General features: G+C 34.5%; 2 protein-coding genes and 3 long non-coding RNA genes across 14 annotated transcripts in view; 3 read left to right on the top strand and 2 right to left on the bottom strand.

Moving 5' to 3' along the window:
* Positions 1-1,047, top strand: part of LOC139813650 (uncharacterized) — a 102,581-nt gene extending 101,534 nt beyond the window's left edge. For both annotated transcript variants that reach the window (XR_011732203.1, XR_011732202.1), the window contains one exon: positions 437-1,047. This is a non-coding gene — a long non-coding RNA (uncharacterized lncRNA). The remainder of the gene's footprint in view (positions 1-436) is intronic.
* Positions 1,048-1,222: 175 nt separating this feature from the next.
* Dan (uncharacterized) lies at positions 1,223-4,910 on the top strand. The gene has a single exon (XM_071779248.1). It carries the CDS (start codon positions 1,359-1,361, stop codon positions 2,616-2,618), a length of 1,260 nt encoding a protein of 419 aa, XP_071635349.1. The 5' UTR covers positions 1,223-1,358; the 3' UTR covers positions 2,619-4,910.
* LOC139812813 (dynein regulatory complex subunit 7) lies at positions 3,138-6,248 on the bottom strand (the record flags this gene model as incomplete). Its single annotated transcript, XM_071777908.1, has 2 exons — positions 3,138-3,284; positions 5,709-6,248. Coding segments are annotated over 2 exons (687 nt in total), but the record flags the coding sequence as incomplete, so codon positions are not given.
* Positions 6,249-7,423: 1,175 nt separating this feature from the next.
* LOC139812827 (uncharacterized) lies at positions 7,424-14,941 on the bottom strand. 6 transcript variants are annotated; one of them, XR_011731948.1, is made up of 5 exons: positions 13,999-14,785; positions 13,490-13,638; positions 12,769-12,970; positions 10,278-12,699; positions 7,424-9,801 (listed from the first exon to the last, which is right to left on the bottom strand). It is a non-coding gene; the product is annotated as an uncharacterized lncRNA (long non-coding RNA). The 6 variants fall into 6 exon arrangements; XR_011731947.1 differs by having other exon boundaries at positions 7,425-8,870; XR_011731946.1 differs by lacking the exon at positions 7,424-9,801 and adding an exon at positions 14,804-14,941 and having other exon boundaries at positions 13,999-14,134.
* Positions 14,919-20,502, top strand: LOC139812828 (uncharacterized). Of its 4 annotated transcripts, none has more exons than XR_011731952.1 (5): positions 14,919-15,044; positions 15,185-15,851; positions 16,215-16,359; positions 16,876-16,950; positions 17,019-20,502. It is a non-coding gene; the product is annotated as an uncharacterized lncRNA (long non-coding RNA). The 4 variants fall into 4 exon arrangements; XR_011731954.1 differs by lacking the exon at positions 14,919-15,044 and having other exon boundaries at positions 15,176-15,621; positions 15,715-15,851; XR_011731953.1 differs by lacking the exon at positions 14,919-15,044 and having other exon boundaries at positions 15,176-15,632; positions 15,715-15,851.
* The last annotated feature ends 3,090 nt before the right edge of the window (positions 20,503-23,592 follow it).

Below are 23,592 nucleotides of genomic sequence, written 5' to 3'. Positions count from 1 at the left end.
AAGTCAATCGTATCCGCAACGACGCGAGAACGCGGCGTAATCGGTGTGTTTACCTCCTTTTGTTCGCGATCGTGCTCAATCTCGTTCGCGAACGACGCGACTAGGCGACGAGGAACTTGGACGTTGCGAACGCAGAGAAAGAACGCGAAGCCAGACGAAGCCCGCGAAACGGACGACGCGCATCGCGGGGTTTTACGCGGTCGCGACCCGTCGCGTTCGCGAATTTCGCGAATCAAAACAGGCGTTCTCGGACAACGACGACGAGCGCGCCGGCGAAAACTGATCTTCGGGCCGGTGCGCGATCTCTCGTGCCGGAACGTATGTGCCTATCGCCGTCTCCATTTCACCCGTTTCGTCTATCTCGCTCACGCTCCGACTACCACCCCAACCATGCGATTCCGCGTGGTACAGCAATAATATCGTTTCCCGCGCGCAGTGCGGATTGGCTGGTGCAGTCGCAACCGTGGAGCGGAGAGGAGCGCCGGGGAGCACGAACACGCTTCGTTTTACTCGCGCTAGCGCCGTCAACGGGAGAGGAGCAGCGGTGGAGCGGCGAAGCGGTAAGGTGTAGAGCAACCAGCGGCAGCAGAGCCTTGCTTCGACGGAGGGCAGGAGAACGCGTAGGAGGGGAGAAGAAGTGAGAGAGAGAGAAAGAGAGAAGAGGTGGTGGTTGTAGCCGCCCGACCGACCGACCGAGTTGTTTCATTCATAAAAAAGTTCTTTATTACTCTCTGTGAGCGCATGTGCTATTCCACCACGGAGGAGGAACGAGTACTACTACTCCCCCGACCGGCTGCGACGGCGTAACCGCGTTTACACACAGTATTATTTACTACTGTGCGAGATACGAATCGGCGCCACACGCCGCACCGGCAGCGCAGCGTACGGATCGTTCCGTTTTCATCTCCGCATCCGTGCCAGTCATCTTCGCGTTCATCGTCCGGAGAGAAACTTAGTGTGCATGTGTCGATCTCAAAACGAACGCATAATTTAAATTTCTTTTTTTATGTATTCTTACGCGCGACCCGATAATAGACTAAGTTGAATGGTGCGAATGGTCTAAAAATTGTTCGAGTTATCGAGTGAAGAGGGCAAGTGGATCAACGAACGCGAAATCCGGGTGTCGGAGTGTAACGTCATTGCGAAGAACTCTTGACAGCAACCTGGATCATTCACAAGAAGCCGCCGTGGATCTCTCCCCTGAAGCGGGGGGAGCTACGGATCGGAGGGATCGTAGACAAACTCGCGAGCGTCGACAGCATAGTTTAAGCTATCGTCCAAATTATAACTTGTCAGGATACGATACTCTAAACGTCAGCGATCCTGGTCCTAGTACGAGTCAATCGTCCAGACAAACGATGCCGCGGAACGAATCGTCGAGATCGGCGGGCAAGCGACCGATGAGAGCAATGACGCCACAAGAAAAAATGGATGCTATCGGCAGAGTGCACGGTGGAGAATCCAAAGCGGCTGTGGCACGTGATATCGGTGTGCCCGAATCAACTTTACGGGGATGGTGTAAGGCGGAAGACAAAATCCGCGCTCAATTAAATAATGTAAGAACTACGGGGACCTACGATCATATTTTGACGTCCAGTTCGGAGAACAGTGATAATAGTCGAGCGGGATCTTCGTCACGGTCAACGCCAACCCAAAACACAATGGGAATGTCGACTTGTGGAGTTGCAGAGAGAGTCAACGAGGAGCCTGAGGCCGGGCCAGCGCCAAAGCGACCAAAAATGGAGAACAATTTGACATCCGTTGCCGCTGCCGCTGCAATTAACATGAATACCATGAATAACATGTCGACATCGGCTCGAACACCTTTAATCAATGATCTAAATCCATTGTTAACTAATCCTGCATTTCTCTATAATATGCTCACGCTGGGCGATGAGAAGACTCTAGCCGCACTTAACTCGTTTATGACGAGAGGTACTTCTTCTTCTCACTCCGCATACTTAGCGCCTGCCGTGAATCTTCTTGAGAGTTTGCATAGGAACAACGGTGCGATGGGTAGCACGATGGCGATGTCAATGGGGAATATGTTGCCTACTAGCAATGCGCTAATTAACGGCAAAAGAAGGTACAACACTCATGGAATTGCACCAACTGCGGAGATACCGCCGAGAGTCACAGCGAGGAGACAAAACAATCAATCGCCGAATGCGGAGAAACCGTCCGGAAGCATCTCCCAACCGACGAACAATCGTGCCTCCCCTATGCCATCAACATCGGCGAGCAACGGCAGTGTGGCGAATAATTCAAAATCGTCCAAAGACTGTAAAAAACTTGATGACATATTACGTCAACTACGTCAACCAGGTGCCGGACAGTCAGAGTGTAGTATTGCAGAAATACTAGCCAATAATGCGATGAACAATAACAATAATAATGTCGACCATGTTGACAACGAAACATCTGAAAACTCCCTTCCGCCGGAATTTGCTGTCGTGTTAGAGTACGGTACTAAATTCGCAGATTGGTTACAAAAATATGGATCTGCCATCTGTACCTTCCGCCAAGTGATTCAGATAAGGGATATTTTAAAAAACATGTCGACCTGGGCGGAATCGAAGGAAATTGAGTCAAAGGAACAGAGTAACGGTACGAGCTAGCTGAAACAACGGAGAAAGTGACGTGTGAATAACTTATAAATAAATTAGTGTTTGGAAAGAATTGTACAAAATTATATGTACATGTATGTAGGTAAATATGTGTGCGACCGTGTGTACATTTGTGTATATGAGAAAGCGTTTGCGTACGCGGTGCACAAGAAATGGGGACAATAAATAGCGGATCTGTATAATCGTGTATGTACATATTATATATATTAGTATAGATATGATGGATCCGCTATTTATTACTTCATTCCTCCTTGTTTTATTAGCGTCTTGCAGAATGTGTTTGACGAAACGCGGACGCGATGTTCAAAGATCCCGCAGGTGCACCTTTTCCTATATTTTTCTACCTCTTAGGGTAGTTACTTTTATGTTTAGAAATTTATTATTTTCAAAAGGATCAGGTTTTGTTTCAAATTAAGACGACATTGGCATTGAAATAACCCGGATTGCGCGCAATGATAAAGAAATTGAAAGAGGAAACGTATAAAAGAAAATCTTAGATTGGATTAAACCTTAGAAGGTTTGTTGACTTACCATAGTAAAAGCTTCGTCTAATGGCTGATATTCGATGTGATCGCTGATGAATTTTACACATCCACGCCACGTGTATAGTTCCGGATACGGCAACGTACTTCGTTTCATATTGGTAGATACAAATTTCTACGCAAAGTAGAAAAGATCCATTCTATAGTTGTCGCAGCGTAAGATATATTTTTTGCGTTCCTCTTTTATATTATTAAATATTTCTATTACTTTTATCGTATTAACTAAAAATTGGGAATTAAGTCAAACATTTACGTACATTCAAGCCATATTACGTACAACTGTTTCTGTGAAATGATTGCGTATGAAGATATACGATAGAGAAATTTTCTTTTCTTCTGTTACATAACCAAAACAAAAATTCAAAAAGTTTTAAAAATTAATTGCACATTCCTTTATATATACTGCGAATGTTTTTACAATAAATTAATAGTAATAGTTGAATATCATATTTAGTTAATACGGTAGCAATCCTGTGTACCGCATTAGTATTTTGTACATTCGCGTTGTATTTCCTTTTCCAGTTTTCCGACTCTAATATGACAAATTTTAATAACATGAGAAAAATAAAAAAAAACATTTAAAAAACAAAAAAAAATATTTTTAAAAAATTTAAAAATGAGATGTAGAAAATATTTAAAAAATTTAAAATTTCTTGAAAATGTGTAAAAAATAAAAAATTAATTTCTTTTTTATATTTTTTCTTAACTTTTATGTAAATATTTTTAAGTAAATTTTTCTCTATTTTTCTTTTTATTTAGATAAAACGCTAATGCTGGACATACGATTAATACTCTATTAATTAAATCACGTAGCGTAATATTGTACAATATAGTTTTAAGGATATAATTTTATGATGTAAATATATGAAAATTCATATACCAAAGGAATACAGTCGAGCTGTGACTTACAAATAAGACTGAAACTTGCACTTATGTGCTAATTGGTATAGGCGATTTATTGTAAAAATATTCGAATCTATCGCGTTACTTCATACGCGATTATCTCAATCAGTACTGACGTGTAAAACTGTTGTAAAAGCGCGTACAAAATGTAATCATAACGATGTGAGATACTTATAAAATTGCACAAGTGACGCAATTAAAAACCGATTTTTAGTAATATTTTTAAAAACATCTTTGAATTTTTTAGATATGTAGTTCGATATTTTGTTTCTAATGTTTTTCAAAATATTTTTTATTTTTGTCATAGTAAAATTTGTCGTATTAAAGTACGAGAAGCTGGAGAGTCAAGTGCAAAGCGAATCTTAAATCATTCGATATATCTTTTTATGCAAAATGATTATTGCACATAAAGACTCTTTACCGAGATATATTATTGACACAATTTTAACCGCGCAACCCACAAATCGCGTACTTAACGCGAAATCTCTCCTCTCGGTTTTGCGTCTATCTTCCGAATGTACGCCCAACTCCAGTAACAATTTCCAGTTTTGTATTGCATGGAATTTTGTAATCAGCGTTCACGTATAAGTTTTCGTTATTATTATAAGAAATTGCGGACTATTATAAGAAATTGAACGAAACTTAATTAGGACAATTTAAGTATATGAATTTCTCGTATTTTAATGATGATATTTGATTGTGGTCTGTGTAGACATTTTATTTCTGACACTTTGATTTTTGTAAAATGAACGATAACTTTGTACGGAATTTAAGAGCAAATTAAAAAGAAAAAAAAATACAAAAAATAAAGATAAAAATGTAAAAATAATTTGTCTTAATATTTAAGATCCATTAATCCTTAGAAAACTATGTAAGTTCTTATTATTTTTAATAAAAATTAATGAGTCATATGCTAAATTAAATATTATCAAAATTCTATTTCCTAATACGTCATCTATAATGATGCATGTACATACTACATATCTTAATATATATTTGATAGATAAATGTATTTCAATTTCCCCTCAATTGTTTCTTGCATTATACAGCATAAAAATTATATATGAAATTTATACTCTAAATTCTATCACGAATTACAAATTGTCTAGAGGAACTTTTAATGGCATTTCAAACAACTTTTTCTAATACCATGTGATTTCACATATTTTAACTATGCAATAGTATAGGACGTATGATCAGCTGATGTTGCGATCAGCTGATATTACAAACAGCTGACTTTTCAATCAGCTGATTTTGTGTTCCATTGGCCAGTCTTATAACATTCTTCCTATAACAATCTTTACTTGTAGTATTTGTCAATTGCAAATACAAAGAATCAAGTTGCTTTGCAAAATTCTCGACACACAAAATAGTTACAAAACTTTTACAGCTTTTATAAAATAAACTCTCAATTAATATGCCCTGCTTTTTATCTTCTATAACCGGTATTGCACGATTTATCGGGTCCTACTAATTTGAAGAAAGAAGGGAAATAATTTGGCTCATTTAACATAAGATGTATGTAATAATTAAGATAGAAACGAAGACTTTGCTTTTATTACATTGATTTACATCAAGAGGCCGGTATTACTAAATAAGAATTGATATTGCTCTTTCGAGATTAAATTTTACCCACTTGTACACGACATTCGTTCTCGCAGGCCAACAATAACGGTCGGCGATTCGCGTATTTCGCATGAATCTGCCGGCGGAAGTTCTCCGCGTACCACAGCAGCAGTCGCTCCTTGTCGCTGACGCAACGATAACTGTCCGGAAGTGATCGCGCATAGAGATCCTCCGTGATTGTCGATACATCCGGCCAACATAACTTGATTAGACACAATTCGCGTTGCACTCGCCGCAGGATCTCCTCGACGGTACGAACGGGTTTCCCTTTCCCCTGTCTCTCATCCCTTGGATGTTCACCCGACAGCGACGAACGGAGATCGTCAAATTCGTAACTCGTCACGACGTCGTTCATTGCGATGGTAATTCGATTGTCCGACACCGAGGTCCGACGTGGGGTGTGAAAATAATGCGCGTTTGACCAACCGACCGACCGCGAATGTTTATTAGCACGATTACGATACCGCGATTCGAATTCGCATCGACATGCAAACAAGCCTCGGTCGCTACGGCAACGCGATGCGGCAAGCGGCAAGTTTATCACGCCGTGGTATCACGTCTCATGGGAAAGTACCGTACCGTAGGTGGCAGCATCAAGTGGAATGCAGGTAATAGAAGCATTGAATACTTATCGGAAGCTTTTAAAATGGATATTTGTTTACGAGTAAAGGTGAGTATTGTTTGGTAAAGATCTTTACGGGAAGCTGGCTTTTTTGGCGAAAAACACTCACAGACATTTGAAGATCTCAATCCAAAGAAAAAGAAAAACTTGAGGTTTTTTGGTTCGAGATTTCTTCACGCGAGAAGTGGAAAAGGTTTTTTTATTTTGATGATTATTTTACAATAGAATGAAAAGTTTCGGTGTTCTGTTTACATGCGTGTGGTAACAGAGAGGATGACGCTTTAGGCGTAGGTAGAGCAGGTCTGAAAGTGTGAAATCTGTATTGTCATCACAGGCAAAGGACTTGCAAGCTTTTATTTGTGGCAGAGATATATGTATTGTTTGAAAACCCGAGAAAGGAGGGAAGGCTTTTATTTTAATAATTATTATATACAGAATACAAAAATCTTCGATTATTTGTTTAAACTTGATGTCGATAGAGAAGAAATCACCTCAAATGTTCTGTTGAATCTAAATGTGTGAAATCGATAATGTCGAGCTGCAGGCACTGATGCTAGAAATGAGATGCAGCCTAGCTTGAAACGGGAGAGATGAAGGAGATACTCACACAAAAGAGATGCAACGTTGATTGCATACAACCTGGCTTCTTTTTTGTGTGCGTATCCCCTCCATCTCCATTTCGACGGAACCGCGTTTCACTTCTGACATTACTGGCTGTAGGTAGAATAGTATGCGTCTCTATTTTTTAGTTAGAAGAAGATTTAAAAACTTGAAAGAGAAGAAGAAAAAGTTTTTATTTTGACATTTTGACACGAAACAGGAATACTGATCGATGTTCCATTTACTTGTTGTTCATTTACTCGCGTTGGTATAGGAAGAAAGCTGCCTCAAATATTATCAAGAGAAAATTACTGTAACGTTCTGTAATGTTCGAATATATAATAAAATATGCATTATACAAAATATTTCTCTTATAGTATTGTATAGTATATGTATAAAATATAGTATGGTATATAATCTTATAATATAGAATATAGCTAGAAATTAGATAATGCAAATTATAACTTCAGACATTTTTCAAAAATTAGAATTTATTAATTTCTTTTATTTACAATATTTATATCATGATCTGGACTACTCCAAAGAACATTCCCAGTAAACAAAAAATCATTAACGCAATATTATTGCAATAATATTCAACACCATGTAACGTTTTAAAATAAGTTATTTCTAATGTCATACATATACAATATATAATAAATAAAGTTTGACATACACCTTGAGATTTCTCTGTGATGTTAAAGTGGAAATAAGAGAAACATTATTGCAAATTATAATGTATTAATGATTTTCCAATATTTTAATAATGTTATATAATATTGAATAAATGCTTTCTTTCTCTTTTTCCCCCTACCTCTCTCTCCCTCTCTCTCTTCAATATTTAAATTTATTATTAATTATATTATATTATTATATTAATTCGCAAAACAACGAGAGGAGTGACCAGAGTGCGCCGAGTGTAACGGAGGAGATCAGTGAGGCCTCGGGCGCAGAGGTTTCCGCGGAGGACGATGGTTCGTCCCCCGAGATGAATAGGAACGACGAACAGGCTCGAGGAGGAGTCTTACGAAGTGGACAAAACCAAAGGTCGATTCTTAGAAAAAGCAAAATTACAGGACAGACAATCGGTGGAGGCTAACGATGCGGACGGCTTATCTGAGGGAAAAGCGGTTTCTAAGAGACTGAATGAGGATGACAAGTCACGAATAATATACGAGCTGTGCGAGAGAGTCTCGCAACTGCAGGAACAGAATGGCTCGTCTGAATCTAGCGAGGCCGGCGACACCCCTCGTTTTGCGAATTTCAACGTAAAAATCTAATTTTATAAAAAAAGTGTAAGTGTTAGGAAAATATATTTGACAAGGAGAATGTCGATCTATCTGTTTAAAATTGCAAGAATTTTTTCCCAGAATTCCAAGACACGCGATTTGAAGAATTTCTAAAACTTTAAGTGGGATTTAGAACTACGAAAATGTAAATTCTTTAAAATGTGCATTTGCGCACGAGATCTTTCTCGGAAAAAAGGTTATATACCTTCATTCTTTTAAGGGCATGACTAATTCGGTCAATTGATCAGAAAGGCAAGAACGAAGTATGATCAGTCCTTACGTACTTAAGCCGTCATGTGCAGGGAGACTAGAGAAGAGGGGAGGGAACATATTCACTTTTCAGGTAGTCGAGCCACTGTATTCGAAAACTTTACTCGAGTGCACACTGCGTCGTTTCTATCTTTGTTACACTAAAAATTGAACATGGACAGAACGACTGATGTGCATCATCCTCAACACACGTCTCAATCCGAGTCTCAATCACTTCAGCATTTGGACAGTTGTTGAACTTACACGAATGGTGATATTAATGTTAAGTTGCATACAGTTCAGCGTTTTGTCGCTTTATTCTTGCCCTTCTCAAAAATTTACCTCAAAATTTTTGTTTTACATTTATTTACGAGGCTTGTCACTGCAGTGTCGAAGTTCCTTGTTCATTTTTCTGAAAGTTTCATAACTATGCATGATATCTAAATATCGTTATTTTGAATAAAACTTATTTGGACATATATATATATCGAAGAAAATGAATCTGAATCATAGAGATAATACTCAAAAGAGCAAAGATAGATAGAGGACGAGGAATATAAGAGAGGAGAAAATTTCGTCCCTCTTTATGTTCCTAAGTTCGTCTCCTGGACGAGTGAAATTTATTTGTGATACTTGCTTGGAAAGCTAAATGCTCATCTTAAAAAATAATAATAAAATTAATAATTTTTTTTTTTTAAGTATGAACTTAATATTTTTTCTGAGTTTTGTTAAATTCATGTTTTTAATTTTTTATAAGTATAAAGTTTTGTATTAATTCACTATACAATCGACTAATTATGTTCACTTTTGTAATAACTTTTAGTAAATAATAGATATGAATAAAGTTAAAAATTACAAATACAAATCGTAATTACCTTATTTTTTTGGAATTCAATATGAGGACGAAATTAGGAACACTTTTTTGGTTTTGCCGAAAGTAGGTACTTTTGAAATTAATTTTTTTAGGTACTAACAATTGATTATACACTGATAAAAATCGATGCAAATTTACAGAAGAAATTTATTTATCTTTTTGAAAAATTTACTGAATTTTTATAGTTTTTTACTTGTATGTATTTGCATTTTTTTTCTCTTGTTTTAGTTAAAAATACAGGAATTTTATAAAAAATTAACTCAAATCGGCTATTTTTACATATCATTTGTAAATTACTTCTCGGTATTGTTAAATTCATCCATAACACATTACATACATGTATTTAAATTTTATTTCTATACAGTAAATTTACACTCTGGGATTTTACTCTCAGTAGCGTAATATTACGGTATATTCGAAATCATTGCAGTAATAGAAGGTTAAATAAATAGCCAAATATCTTCAGTATCTATAATGAGATATGAAATTTGTGACTTTACTCATGAAAACATAATCTATAATTAAACACTATTATAATCATATAATTTCTCGAATAGCAGTTATATCGAAAATTGCTATTTTATATTAGAAGTAAATTTACTGTGCTAAAGTGAATATTATTATAAATCAAGTACTTTTATCACCAAACAGAAAAAATATTTAATGAAAGCTTAATTTCGTTTAAAGTAAGTTTAACGTTTTGAGATAAAATTTCAAAAATTACTCTATATTTTAACTAAATACATATTTTTATCACTGTACAGTACAGGCGATTTGGCTTGGTATCCTGATAAAGGGATATTTAGCAAAGGTAATGTAAAATTTATAAGTTCTTACATCATTTAATACGGTCTCTAGGTACGAAAAAGTGACTAGGGGATGAAATTTGGGCCTTTTACTATATATATATATATTGGCGGAGAGGATAGAAGGAATAAAACTTACCTAATAGAGAGATTTTCCAAATTTCTATTATATAATAATATTATTGAAGAAATAGCTGAAAAAAATGAGTAGATTAGATAATTTCTGAATAATTTAGATTTAAAATGTTGTTCCTATGTTTTAAAGATATTGTGACTTTTAAGGGGATCCTATAGTGGCAGTAATTATACCGACATTTCTTAATTAGAAGAAATCTTTGAATTGGCTTTACAGACTTGTGGAATTATTTTACAGAATTAAAGTATATACGCATAAAAATCTATTTCTGGACACACGATTTCATATCAAAAACGAAAAAAATTAAAAATTTGGGCACATACAGCATACAGCTGTCACCTAACGACAATATTTGCTTAAAGAAAAATATTGCAGTTTATATACAATATAAATATACAAAATGATACCCAGCGGAAGTAGGGAACGAAATATTTTATACTTTATTTTGGCACATTTTGACATGAAATATAAAATATCTCGTAAACTATTCATTTTCTGGTAACTGTACCTTAACACTTCTATGTACAGAATAATAAGTTGAATCAATTGGTGTAAAGAAGACACATTGTCGCTTTATATTTCATGTCAAAATGTTCCAGAATGAAGTATAAAATATCTCATAAACTATTAATTTTTTTAAAACTCTACCTTTACTTTTATATGCAGAATAACAAGAAGAATCATATTACGTAAAAAAAATCATACAATTCTATATATATATATATATAAAAAAACGAAGTTGTCCACTTCGCATCTTCTCCACATTTCCACCTACAAAAAAACTATTGACATCCGATTATATCTCCCTTGAAGCCCATTTTTTACGCGATTTTTTGCTAAACAGATTGAGCACTAAAATTCTGACTAGGGCACTTAATTAGCACCTAAATAGCACTAAATTTTTGACCGGGAGCGAACTTGATTTGCGATGGTGGGGGGTCCAGCTTAACAGAAGTCTAAAATAGCCCATTTTTGCAACTTTAACCGCAAATATCTCAAAATTGTGACGTGATAGAGCAATTTGACAAACGGAACCGTTTTCTGCGTCCAAAAAAACTATCGAATGCTGCAAGATTCGTTCTTGTGCTTTTTTTTGTTGAACAGTGTTATTAATAACAGAAATTGAGAAACATTTTTCTCTGCTTTATCAGAGCTTGAAGCTCAAGATATAACGAATAAAGTGTGCCATGCGTGTCCAATTATGATTCTGACTTAATTTACAGCATCTATACAGGGTGTCTAATAATAAAAATGTAACACGTGCATAGGGTAGATAGAGAGGATTAGACTGAATAAAAAAGTCTATATTCCGTTCAACGAGAGATCATGGTTGATCAAACGTAAATAACGATAGGGCACAGAGCCGCAACGAGGTGTTCGCGTTAAATTATTATTATTTTTAATAGTGTTGGAAAATATCTATTAAAAATAAAAATAATTTAACGCGAACACGTATTATGGAACTTTTCGGAATAGATTCCGATTAGATTTGTTCAATTATTTCCTAGATTTCTATTAGAGAAAACGGAATAATTCTGATCGAAATCCATTCCGAAAAGTTCATAATACGTGCCCTGTACCATTATGCGATTATGACAATAAGTAATGAGTTATTAATTAACGAAGATCTGCGAATTAGCGTACGTTCGCGCGATTCGGCGAGAAGAGGCAACTTAGCATTTACGTTGTTACGCTCGCCACGAGGCATTGAGAGAGACGCTGTGTAAATAATAAATAACTCATTATTTATTGTCATATTGCAAAACGGTACAGGACTTTTTTAATTCAGTTTAACCCGCTTTGCTTATCCTCTGCGGCTATTATATTTATTATCAGACATTCTGCATATTGAAATGCGCAGAAACGTCGTGATCTTCTAAGAAGGAAAAATCTGTCGTATTTGTCATTTGCCATTTGTCATAGAGAAAACTTCCTCTAAATCTTTTCCTTTAAATTCCAAAGTCTGTGAAAGGACATCATTGTCTAACGGACGTTGAAACGTTCGAGTCAGACACTGAAACAGCGATAGAAAGCAGGTAGGAAGTTCAAGAGCTGTAGCGAAAAATGAACTGCGTTGTATTTCTAGCCAACAAGTACTTGCCAAAAATATTCACGTCCAAAACGTTATTTGAGAGAATTCTTTGCCTTCTTTCTTTAAATTAGATATTTAGACAAACAAAAAATGTTTGCCTAATTTAACAATCGCGAATTCTCCTTGCCTCCTTTCAGAAAGAAGGCCAGAAAATATCAAGTTATATTGCAGCACCTGATGTGGACATTCCGCTAAGTTAATAAAATAATAAAAGCAATTTTCAAGTCGCAGAAACATTGTCGCAGACAAAAGTAAACTCTCCAGTGTGTTGAACTTGAGCGTAATATGGCGGAACGTGAAAATTAACATCACTGCAGTTGATCAAGATTTCGCCTAAAAAAAAAAACGAACATTTATCTTTTCTAAGAAGTAACGAGATTTTAATAATCTATTTATTATTACCATCAGGGATTCAATCTTGAAGTTTGAAAATGCATCATTAGCTGCTATGCAATAAGAAACGGTTTATGCCACAACTTAAACCACTTATTATTAGAATCTTGAGCCCAAATTTGAATTACGCTTCCAGGATGATGTATTTCATAAATACAGACTTTGATTGGATATACAGCCTCATGAAAGCTCCACATCAACTTGTCGAAACCTAGGAAAACCATTGGAAGATTATTGTCGCTGAATATTTAAGCGACGAAACCATTCGTCTTAACCATTCGACTTAACACAATCGTCTCATTAGCAGTAAATTATTCCATTTGCATTGCTGCTTCCATTAAACATAATTGAACAGAAATTGAAAGAAATTGTCAATGACTCTAATGTATTAGATTTATCGAATAAGAATAAAAACCATTTTTGGTCCGAGCTTTAGATCTTTAGCAGCTCAATATTAATTTCCGTGTATATGTATTATCTATAATACATATCTATACATATATATATTCCAACTTATTAAACTGCGCGCCGATCACAGTCGGACTTGAAACTTAGATGTTTCAAATTATAAGAAAGATTTATGTACTCTCCGATCGCAGGCATTGACGCTGAAATTATGCTTAAAATATATATTGAAAACTTACTGCCGGTAATTGATACATTAAATTGAAATTTCGGATCAAAACGTTAAATAACGAACAGATACTGTATAATATTTGTGATATCTTACGGGACAGAATTGTAGCCTTCCTTCCGATGTAGCAAACGATTCTTCGAGCATTCCTTTAGATGCAGTGCTGCAGCAATGATACACCTTCAAAGAATCGAAATGCACAAAGACGGATCCAACAAAGAACAATTTTGATCTCGTTTTAATTTCTGAAATAGACACAGTATTAAGATGTATAATAATGAAGTAGTGGTAAAGTATAATAGTGGTTCTAATAATGTTTTACGTATCTATAATGTATACGATAACGAATCCAAATTCTTTTAGGAGTTATCAGATGAGCATAATTAATTTCTTCCTTAAATAAAATATTATACCAGAATTTTTTTCCCCCGATCGACGCTCTTACCGACGATCTCGTCGGATTATCATCTCGACGACATGAGCTATAAACGGGTATGTACATGTGGAGTCATACTATCGCGACCCGCAGAGAGTCGCATCGTATTGTTGGGGACTCATATGCCACATGACCAATTATACATTACTACACTTCTTCGAATACTTACTGGAAACATTGAAAATCTAGTGCCATGTAACTGCTTCTTGGTTTCTGAAGAGAGTTTGATATCTCTTGCATTATACTGTACAATATTACAATGATTTCTCAGATGGTGATTCATGTAATGTCCCTTAGATGTAACACTGTAAAATATTGAAACAAGTTAATTTTCATTATTAAGGAGAGTATTAAGGGGGGTATTCTTCAAATGATGAAATTTTTCACATTAATCGCACAGCATTTTGCCGTGTAGAATTCTTTGAAGAGCCGCACATAAAATGTAGTCTGATTGCTCCGATTTTAAAGTTACATCGTTGTAAGGGTTGGTACCAGAATTGAGTAAAAAAAAAATTTTTTTGTTAATGATCCCCTAACTCGCACAATAATATTTTACTGTAAACGAACACGTTTTATTCACAACACACAAACAAATAATCTTCTGCCAAGGAAAGCACTTTACTTATTTTATTTTACTTATTTCAAGTAAGTTTTCTTACACCCACGAATATTTTCTTACTAATAGTTTTAAAATATCTTGTCACAACTCAAGAATATTGTTTTGAGTAAATGTAATAAGAGTCACGATGCGGTCGTGAGGCAAGAATGATGTCTTCGGTTCTAGAAAGAAATCTCTCCGGAAAAATCCTCCCCGGAAATGAGCTCCCAGGAAAATCTCCCCGGAAAAAATTGTTCAATCACAATTGAATTTGAAGAGAATAATTGACTGTGATTGGTCAATTTTTAGGGCTTAGGGCTTAAAACACTTATTGTAGATGGGCCTATTGCAGTCGTAAGGCAAGAAGTGGAGAAACCTGTCACGACGAACACCACTGAATCTCAGGCCTCGGTTTCATTTAACGCTGTTGCTTCGTCCGATAGAAGTTTGGTCATCAAGATTTGCAACAGGAACTCGCTGTTCAGCGTCGCGACGACCACCGCCACGAGTAGGGAATCCGAGGAGAATAACAACGCCGAAGGGTCAACGTCGAAGGAAAGAATGCCGAACGGTTCGGAAGTGGAAAGGGACATCGTTGACGATAATCAAGCGATCTAGTAAATTACTAGAAATCTTGAGTGTTGAGTGGTGCAAAGTGGTGCATAGGTGTTTTAAGCCCTAAGCCCTAAAAATTGACCAATCACAGTCAATTATTCTTTTCAAATTCAATTGTGATTGAACAATTTTTTCCGGGGAGATTTTCCTGGGAGCTCATTTCCGGGGAGGATTTTTCCGGAGAGATTTCTTTCTAGAACCGAAGACATCATTCTTGCCTCACGACCGCATCGTGACTCTTATTACATTTACTCAAAACAATATTCTTGAGTTGTGACAAGATATTTTAAAACTATTAGTAAGAAAATATTCGTGGGTGTAAGAAAACTTACTTGAAATAAGTAAAATAAAATAAGTAAAGTGCTTTCCTTGGCAGAAGATTATTTGTTTGTGTGTTGTGAATAAAACGTGTTCGTTTACAGTAAAATATTATTGTGCGAGTTAGGGGATCATTAACAAAAAAATTTTTTTTTTACTCAATTCTGGTACCAACCCTTACAACGATGTAACTTTAAAATCGGAGCAATCAGACTACATTTTGTGTCCAGCTCTTCAAAGAATTCTACACGGCAAAATGCTGTGCGATTAATGTGAAAAATTTCAGCATTTGAAGAATACCCCTCTTAATACTCTCCTTAATAATGAAAATTAACTTGTTTCAATATTTTACAGTGTTACATCTAAGGGACATTACGTGAATCACCATCTGAGAAATCATTGTAATATTGTACAGTATAAATGCAAGAGATATCAAACTCTCTTCAGAAACCAAGAAGCAGTCGCATGGCGCTAGATTTTCAATGCTTCCAGTAAGTATTCGAAGAAGTGTAGTAATGTATAATTAGTCATGTGGCATATGAGTCCCCAACAATACGATGCGACTCTCTGCGGGTCGCGATAGTATGACTCCACATATACATACCCGTTTATAGCTCATGTCGTCGAGATGATAATCCGACGAGATCGTCGGTAAGAGCGTCGATCGGGAGAAAAAAATTCTAGTATAATATTTCATTTAAGGAAGAAATTAATTATGCTCATCTGATAATTCCTAAAAGAATTTGGATTCGTTATCGTATCAGACATTATAGATACGTAAAACATTATTAGAACCACTATTATACTTTACCACTACTTCATTATTATACATCTTAATACTGTGTCTATTTCAGGAATTAAAACGAGATCAAAATTGTTCTTTGTTGGATTCGTCTTTGTGCATTTCGAGTCTTCGAAGGTGTAAATTGCAGCACTGCATTTAAAGGAATGCTCGAAGAATCGCTCGCTATGTCGGAAGGAAGGCTACAGTTCTGTCCCGTAAGATATCACAAATATTATACAGTATCTGTTCGTTATTTAACGTTTCGATCCGAAATTGCAATTTAATGTATCAATTACCGGCAGTAAGTTTTCAATATATATTTTAAGCATAATTTCAGCGATCAATGCCTGCGATCGGAGAGTACATAAATCTTTCTTATAATTTAAAACATCTAAGTTTCAAGTCCGACTGTGATCGGCGCGCAGTTTAATAAGTTGGAATATATATATATATATATATATATATATATATGTATAGATATGTATTATAGATAATACATATACACGGAAATTAATATTGAGCTGCCAAAGATCTAAAGCTCGGACCAAAAATGGTTTTTATTCTTATTCGATAAATCTAATACATTAGAGTCATTGACAATTTCTTTCAATTTCTGTGCAGTTATGTTTAATGGAAGCAGCAATGCAAATGGAATAATTTACTGCTAATGAGATTGTGTTAAGCGGCGAATGGTTTATTCGTATGGTTATACATTTATATGGTTTTCCTAGGCTTCGACAAGTTGATGTGGACGTTGCATAGCAGCTAATGATGCATTTTCAGGCTTCAAGATTGAATCCCCGATGGTAATAATAAATAGATTATTAAAATCTCGTTACTTCTTAAAAAGATAAATGTTTGTTTTTTTTTTTAGGCGAAATCTTGATCAATTGCAGTGGTGTTAATTTTCACGTTCCGCCATATTACGCTCAAGCGGCTCAAGTTCAACACACTGGGGAGTTTACTTTTGTCTGCGACAATGTTTCTGCGACTTGAAAATTGCTTTTATTATTTTATTAACTTAGCGAAATGTCCACATCAGGTGCTGTAATATAACTTAATATTTTCTGGCCTTCTTTCTGAAAAGAGACAAGAAAAATTCGCGATTGTTAAATTAGGCAAACATTTTTTGTTTGTCTAAATATCTAATTTAAAGAAAGAAGGCAAAGAATTCTCCAAATAACGTTTTGGACGTGAATCTTTTTGGCAAGTACTTTTTGGCTAGAAATACAACGCAGTTCATTTTTTTCTGGTAGGAAGCTCTTGAACTTCCTACCTGCTTTCTATCGCTGTTTCAGTGCCTGACTGAACGTTTCAACGTCCGTTACACTGTAAAAAAATTTTGTAAAATTACAATACGGAAGGAAAAAGTAATTTTGTATTACAATTACACAAATTAAAGATGTGTGGAAATTTACACCTATTATAGTGGGTCTCAAAATTATCCACTATAATAGTTGTAATTTTACAAAATTTTTTTACAGTGTAGACAATGATGTCCTTTCACAGGCTTTGGAATTTAAAGGAAAAGATTTAGAGGAAGTTTTCTCTATGACAAATGGCAAATGACAAATACGACAGATTTTTTCTTCTTAGAAGATCACGATGTTTCTACGCATTTCAATATGCAGAATGTCTGATAATAAATATAATAGCCGCAGAGGATAAGTAAAGCGGGTTAAACTGAATAAAAAAAAGTCCTGTACCGTTTTGCAATATGACAACAAATAATGAGTTATTTATTATTTACACAGAGTCTCTCTCAATGTCTCGTAGCGGGCGTAACAACGTAAATGCTAAGTTGCCTTTTCTCGCCGAACGTACACTAATTCGCAGATCTTCATTAATTAATAACTCATTACTTATTGTCATAATCGCATAATGGTACAGGGCACGTATTATGAACTTTTCGGAATGGATTTCGATCAGAATTATTCTGTTTTCTTTAATAGAAAATACAATAGAAATTTAGGAAATAATTGAACAAATTTAATCGGAATCTATTCCAAAAAGTTCCATAATACGTGTTCGCGTTAAATTATTTTTATTTTTAATAGATATTTTCCAACACTATTAAACCTCGTTACCTATTAAACCTCGAACACCTCGTTGCGGCTCTGTGCACTATCGTTATTTACGTTTGATCAACCATGATCTATCATTGGACGGAGTATAGACTTTTTTATCCAGTCTAACCCTCTCTATCTACCCTATGCACGTGTTACACTTTTATTATTAGACACCCTGTATAGATGCCTGTAAATTAAGTCAGAATCAAAATTATGGACACACGCACGGCACACTTTATTCGTTATATCTTCAGCTTTAAACTGATAGGGTAACTCCGGTATTTACCGTGCGCGGTGTTTTACTCCGCAGATATCAGAAAAAATAGAAAGAATGAAGGTGCTCACAATTATTCTGTTATGTGCCTTTATGGCATATTAGTATTGTGTTGTAATTTCAGTTCTTTACTGTTAATATTAACGAAACTGTCGTGAGTTGAATCGATTTCTCACCGTAGTAAGAAGCGCGATCTTGTGTTACGACTTACGTAAAATGATTACTGTAGGGAATGTAAAAGGTTTAATGGTTATTTCATGATATATAAGTGTAGAGGGATAGTAAATGATGGAATACAGCAAAATAAAAGTGCATATAGCTCTTGTATTTTTTGTTTAACTTAATATCTTGTATATCCTTCTTATTTAGGATATACGGCAAGTTATCATGCGGGATTTATGCCATAGTACAGACACTTTGTAAAACTCGAAATCTCCTATGTGTTCTTTTTCCTTCTTTTTTTGGATCGTATAACAATAATCTTTAATGCATATTGCTCTTCTATTTTCTTTTTAAAATTTTTTAGTTTTATAATTTATTTATTATTTTTACATTTTAATAAACTTCTTACGTACATTTTATAACTTATTATGACATTTTATTGCCTTATTTATAATCATTATTTGTAATTTTTTATAAGGCGTATATTTCATTCATGAATGTCACAACCCCTCTGGGACATTATGGCAAAAATGCAAGAGTTTCTAAACGTTTTTTTTTTATTAAATACAAAGAATAAATATTTTATATTTCTATTTTTTTTATAGTAGTAGACAGTATAAAGTTTTTATTGGTATAATTCATTTGCCTTAAACATAGTAAATAGTACTCGATAAATTAAGTTTCTTTTAACTGCGACGTATACACCGGAGTTACCCTACAATAGAGAAGATTTTCAATTTTTGTCATTAATAATTTGATAATTCCATCTTGAAAGTAGACCTTTCGACAGGAGAAAGTTGTATCCTACGGACATTTGCTCAATAAGTATAGCGTCTAGTATTTGTACGAAATAACTCAGAAGTCGCGCATATGAAAAACACAATATGATTTTTCATGCCAAAAGAGCAGTTTTCTCCCATGACAAAAATGTATTCAAGCAGTGAATGTTGGAAGCCGTTTAAAGCTAACGAATGTGATTTGTATAATGTTGATTATATTCTATATTATAAATTATGTTAATTATACGTAGATACATTTTTCCTACAAAAGATTTCTGCCCGTTTTCGTATTTCTAATGACTGAAATGCCACACCGTTCTCGCGTAACTATGGTTTGATGAAATAGTGTGGCGCCGATGCGCCGGTTCAGTCATTTTTCAGAAATCGATATTTTAACTATTTATATTTTAACTCTTTAGAACTTTCAGAAATATCGATTTCTGAAAAACGTCTGAACCGGCGCATCGGCGTCACACTACTTCATCGAATCAATGACGCGAGCGTGATCGAAATATCGATTTCTGAAGGAAGATAACGGGTTGAAATGTAATGATGCCATGCGTAATAAAATCAATATTGTTGAAAGGATTCTTGAAACCCAGCATGAAGATATCTTGAAATGTTCTTTACAGATAGATACCTTTATTTCTCCACGTCGTCGTCTAAGTCCACACACTTATGCCAACGGTGCGTCAGTTGTAACATATCGTCGAGATAAAAAATGCAGGGTCCTGATTCCGGCTCCACTTCCTTACCGCTGATTGAATATCTTCAGCATTTGAACTGTAATGATGTCCTTTAAGATATTCCTTGAGTTTCAGGAACAGGAAATTCACATGGAACCAAGTCAGGACGTTATTGGGGCAGGATAGGGCAAAACTGGAAAATCTTTTATCTGGTTCCATGTGTATCTGGTTCCTGTTCTTGAAGCTCAAGGAATATCTTAAAAAAGACATCATATATAAAAAATATGTATACGCTCATTTGAAAAAAATAAAGTCCGTCGTTTTTCATAAATTAAAAAATATGTATACTTTCAGAATGAAATGGAGAATAAAATATCATTATTTAAAACTTGTGTAAAAGTGTTTGATGAAAAAAATTATTAAACAATTGCTTATAATAGTTGGAGAATTTGCAATTTCTTGTGATTTAAACTAATTTTATAAGAAAGATTATCTTTTAGCTTTAAAATACATTTTTTAAGATTTCTCTACGACAAATATAATTAGATGTTAATTGTTGTAAAGTTGAAGACTTCATTTTTCACGAAAAAAATTGTATTGCTTATAACTTCTGTAAAAAGAATTTTTCGGACAAATAAAAAAATACATGTCTTATTTTATTGGGATGTTCAGTCGTGACGTAGCCGTGACGTCACAAGGCCAAGATGGCTGGCCTATTCCTGAAAGTAATAGAGCTGTTATATGTAAACACATATAAAGCTTACGTTTTTCATAAATAATTAATAAAATAACGATGTGTGTGATAAAAAAAAGTGCGATGGGTGAACATACTTCCAAACATGTTTTTTTTTTTTTCAGTATAGAACTTTCCTTTAGGTGGAAACATGTCGGATACCTCTGTGCGATTCCACATGTTTCCACCTAAAGGAAAGTTCTATACTGAAAAAAAAAAACATGTTTGGAAATATGTTCACCCATCGCACTTTTTTTTATCACACACATCGTTATTTCACTAATTATTTATGAAAAACGTAAGCTTTATATGTGTTTACATATGACAGCTCTATTACTTTCAGGAATAGGCCAGCCATCTTGGCCTTGTGACGTCACGGCTACGTCACGACTGAACATCCCAATAATGTATGTTTTACGTGAATAAAGTTTTAATTGATTTAAAAAATACGAGGTCATTGTCCGATTTGACATGAAATTACTCATATATATATACAATATACTCAATATAGGATGTCGAGTGATTCACGATAATCGGGTACCGTCCGGCAACGCCCCCCCCTTCCACGCTATGTCGGAACACAGCGGGAGAAAACGTTCCCCGCCATTGCACCTGCGCCATGGATGCATCGACAGCTAGTTCTAATAAATAAATAAATATCTGAAATCAATAAAAAATTTTATTATTTAATACATGTGTGCATAGCTACACTTTTACTTGCAAAAGTATTATTATTTACATATTTATCAGGTGATATTACACAGACATTTGTTTTAACCTTACTCCAATAAAATACAGTATAATTTTTTAAAAATAAAATCTGAATATTTTCTCAATATTTAAAATAAAATAAAATGTTTTCTCATCAATAAAAAATAATGTGTTATTTTTAAAACAACGTATACGCGTTAATGCAGCATATGGATATGTAGTTGCAATTGTACTACCTGTTGCACTATATATAATGCAATTATCACAAATATTATATCTCTTTTTTATTTTATATACATTACGTACCCTCCTAAATAATATAAACAGTTTAGACTTATATTATTAAACATAATATTCTAGTTATCACAAATATTACTTATATTTGTTTGTACTATATTATTATTATTTGACAAATTCTCTTTGGTTTTGTTTTTTTTTAATTGTCGACTTTTTGCAACAACAATATCCAAAAAGCGCCAAGCAGAAACGTCAATATTATAATTGATAAATTTGATCAATTTCTTTACACTAAACATAATTTTTTACCTATATTAGCATTATTATTACAATTTTGATTTAATTCGCTGGAGTCTAAATAATTTCATTTTATTAAATAATTATATAAGTAAAAAGGGCTGTAAGGGTCACAACGCGGATCACGGTGCGTTCAGATATAAATGTGATTTATTCCTCGAATTACAAAATTGTCTTGTCCGAGCCATCCTCAGTGGTATAATATTAATATCAAAAATATATATTCTCCCTTAACATGGTGAGTTTACTGTTTCAATTTGACAGAAATTTAGTGAGACTAAAAGGTCCAAATCTGTAACGTAATTAAGAGTTACATCTTTGTCTTAAATTAAAATTCTAGAAAAACTCACCAGTTAGTCTGGAGAAAAAATACATCGCAGTCAAACCGAATAATAAGAAAATAAGGCAAAGAGAATGATCTGTGCAGAGCGATCTGTAAGACGAGATCCCATCGACACGACGAAAGACTGATTCGGTAAACGCACGCAGATAAACGTCTTATAACAAACTTGACAACGTGTAGGTCATAAAGTAATAAATAATATACGGTGGTCGACGATAAATACAAAGGTATATAGTCAGGGATGTATAAAGTCAAATTTGTACAAATAAATATAAAACGTCGGTCAACAGATAAAAATAAAAATTCAAAAAATATAAATCAGCGGTAATAAATACATAAAATTGTAAAAAAGATTGAGAACTTGTGGAAAAGCAAAGCGTCATGGACATGGTTTACATTACAAATAAATATAAAACGTCGGTTAACAGATAAAAAAAAATTCAAAAAATATAAATCAGCGGTAATAAATATATAAAATTGTAAAAAAGATTGAGAACTTGTGGAAAAGTAAAGCGTCATGGACATGGTTTACAGTTTATCCAAGATAGAAACATATGCATGGTGCAAAAACTCTGTATCGGCCTGAGAGTTCAAATCGTTCTTTTGCAATTTAATATACAGCATCTCTGATACCAATCGCTTCGATAAAAACCTTTCTTTATCCAGAATTTCGACGTTATCCCAGTCAAAGTCGTGATTGAAATCTAATCTATGTATTAAATAATTATAATTGTAATGTTTTGATTTAATACTTTATAATTTTGAAGAAAATAATTTATTATTTAAGTATCTTATAAATATTTAATAATGATAACTTAAATTTTCCTTGTAGTTGTTCTGAACAATATGGCGGATCAAAGCACCAATTAAAAGTTGTTTAAACGGTGTCCAATCTCTTACTTGAGGATCTCTAGTTGAGTCTAGAGTTCCTCTAATAAGAGTCGCGACATCTTGAGTTTCGGCAAAATAAGAGAGAAAGAGAAAGCGATATGAATGTATGTTACTTGTATATCGTTTTCTCTTTCTCTCTTATATCTCTTTCTCTTTCTGTTTCACGTACTTTTGCCGAAAATGTGAACCGATCAAAAGTTGCTGCTACGTGTCGCGACTTTTATTAGAGGAACTCTAGTTGAGTCGATGAGCGCGCGCCCCTACCG

Source organism: Temnothorax longispinosus, chromosome 5, assembly GCF_030848805.1.
Source record: "Temnothorax longispinosus isolate EJ_2023e chromosome 5, Tlon_JGU_v1, whole genome shotgun sequence".
Classification (NCBI taxonomy): Eukaryota; Metazoa; Arthropoda; class Insecta; order Hymenoptera; family Formicidae; genus Temnothorax; species Temnothorax longispinosus.
The sequence above is the reverse complement of the archived record's forward strand: the minus strand, read 5'-3'. Positions and strand labels throughout refer to the sequence as shown.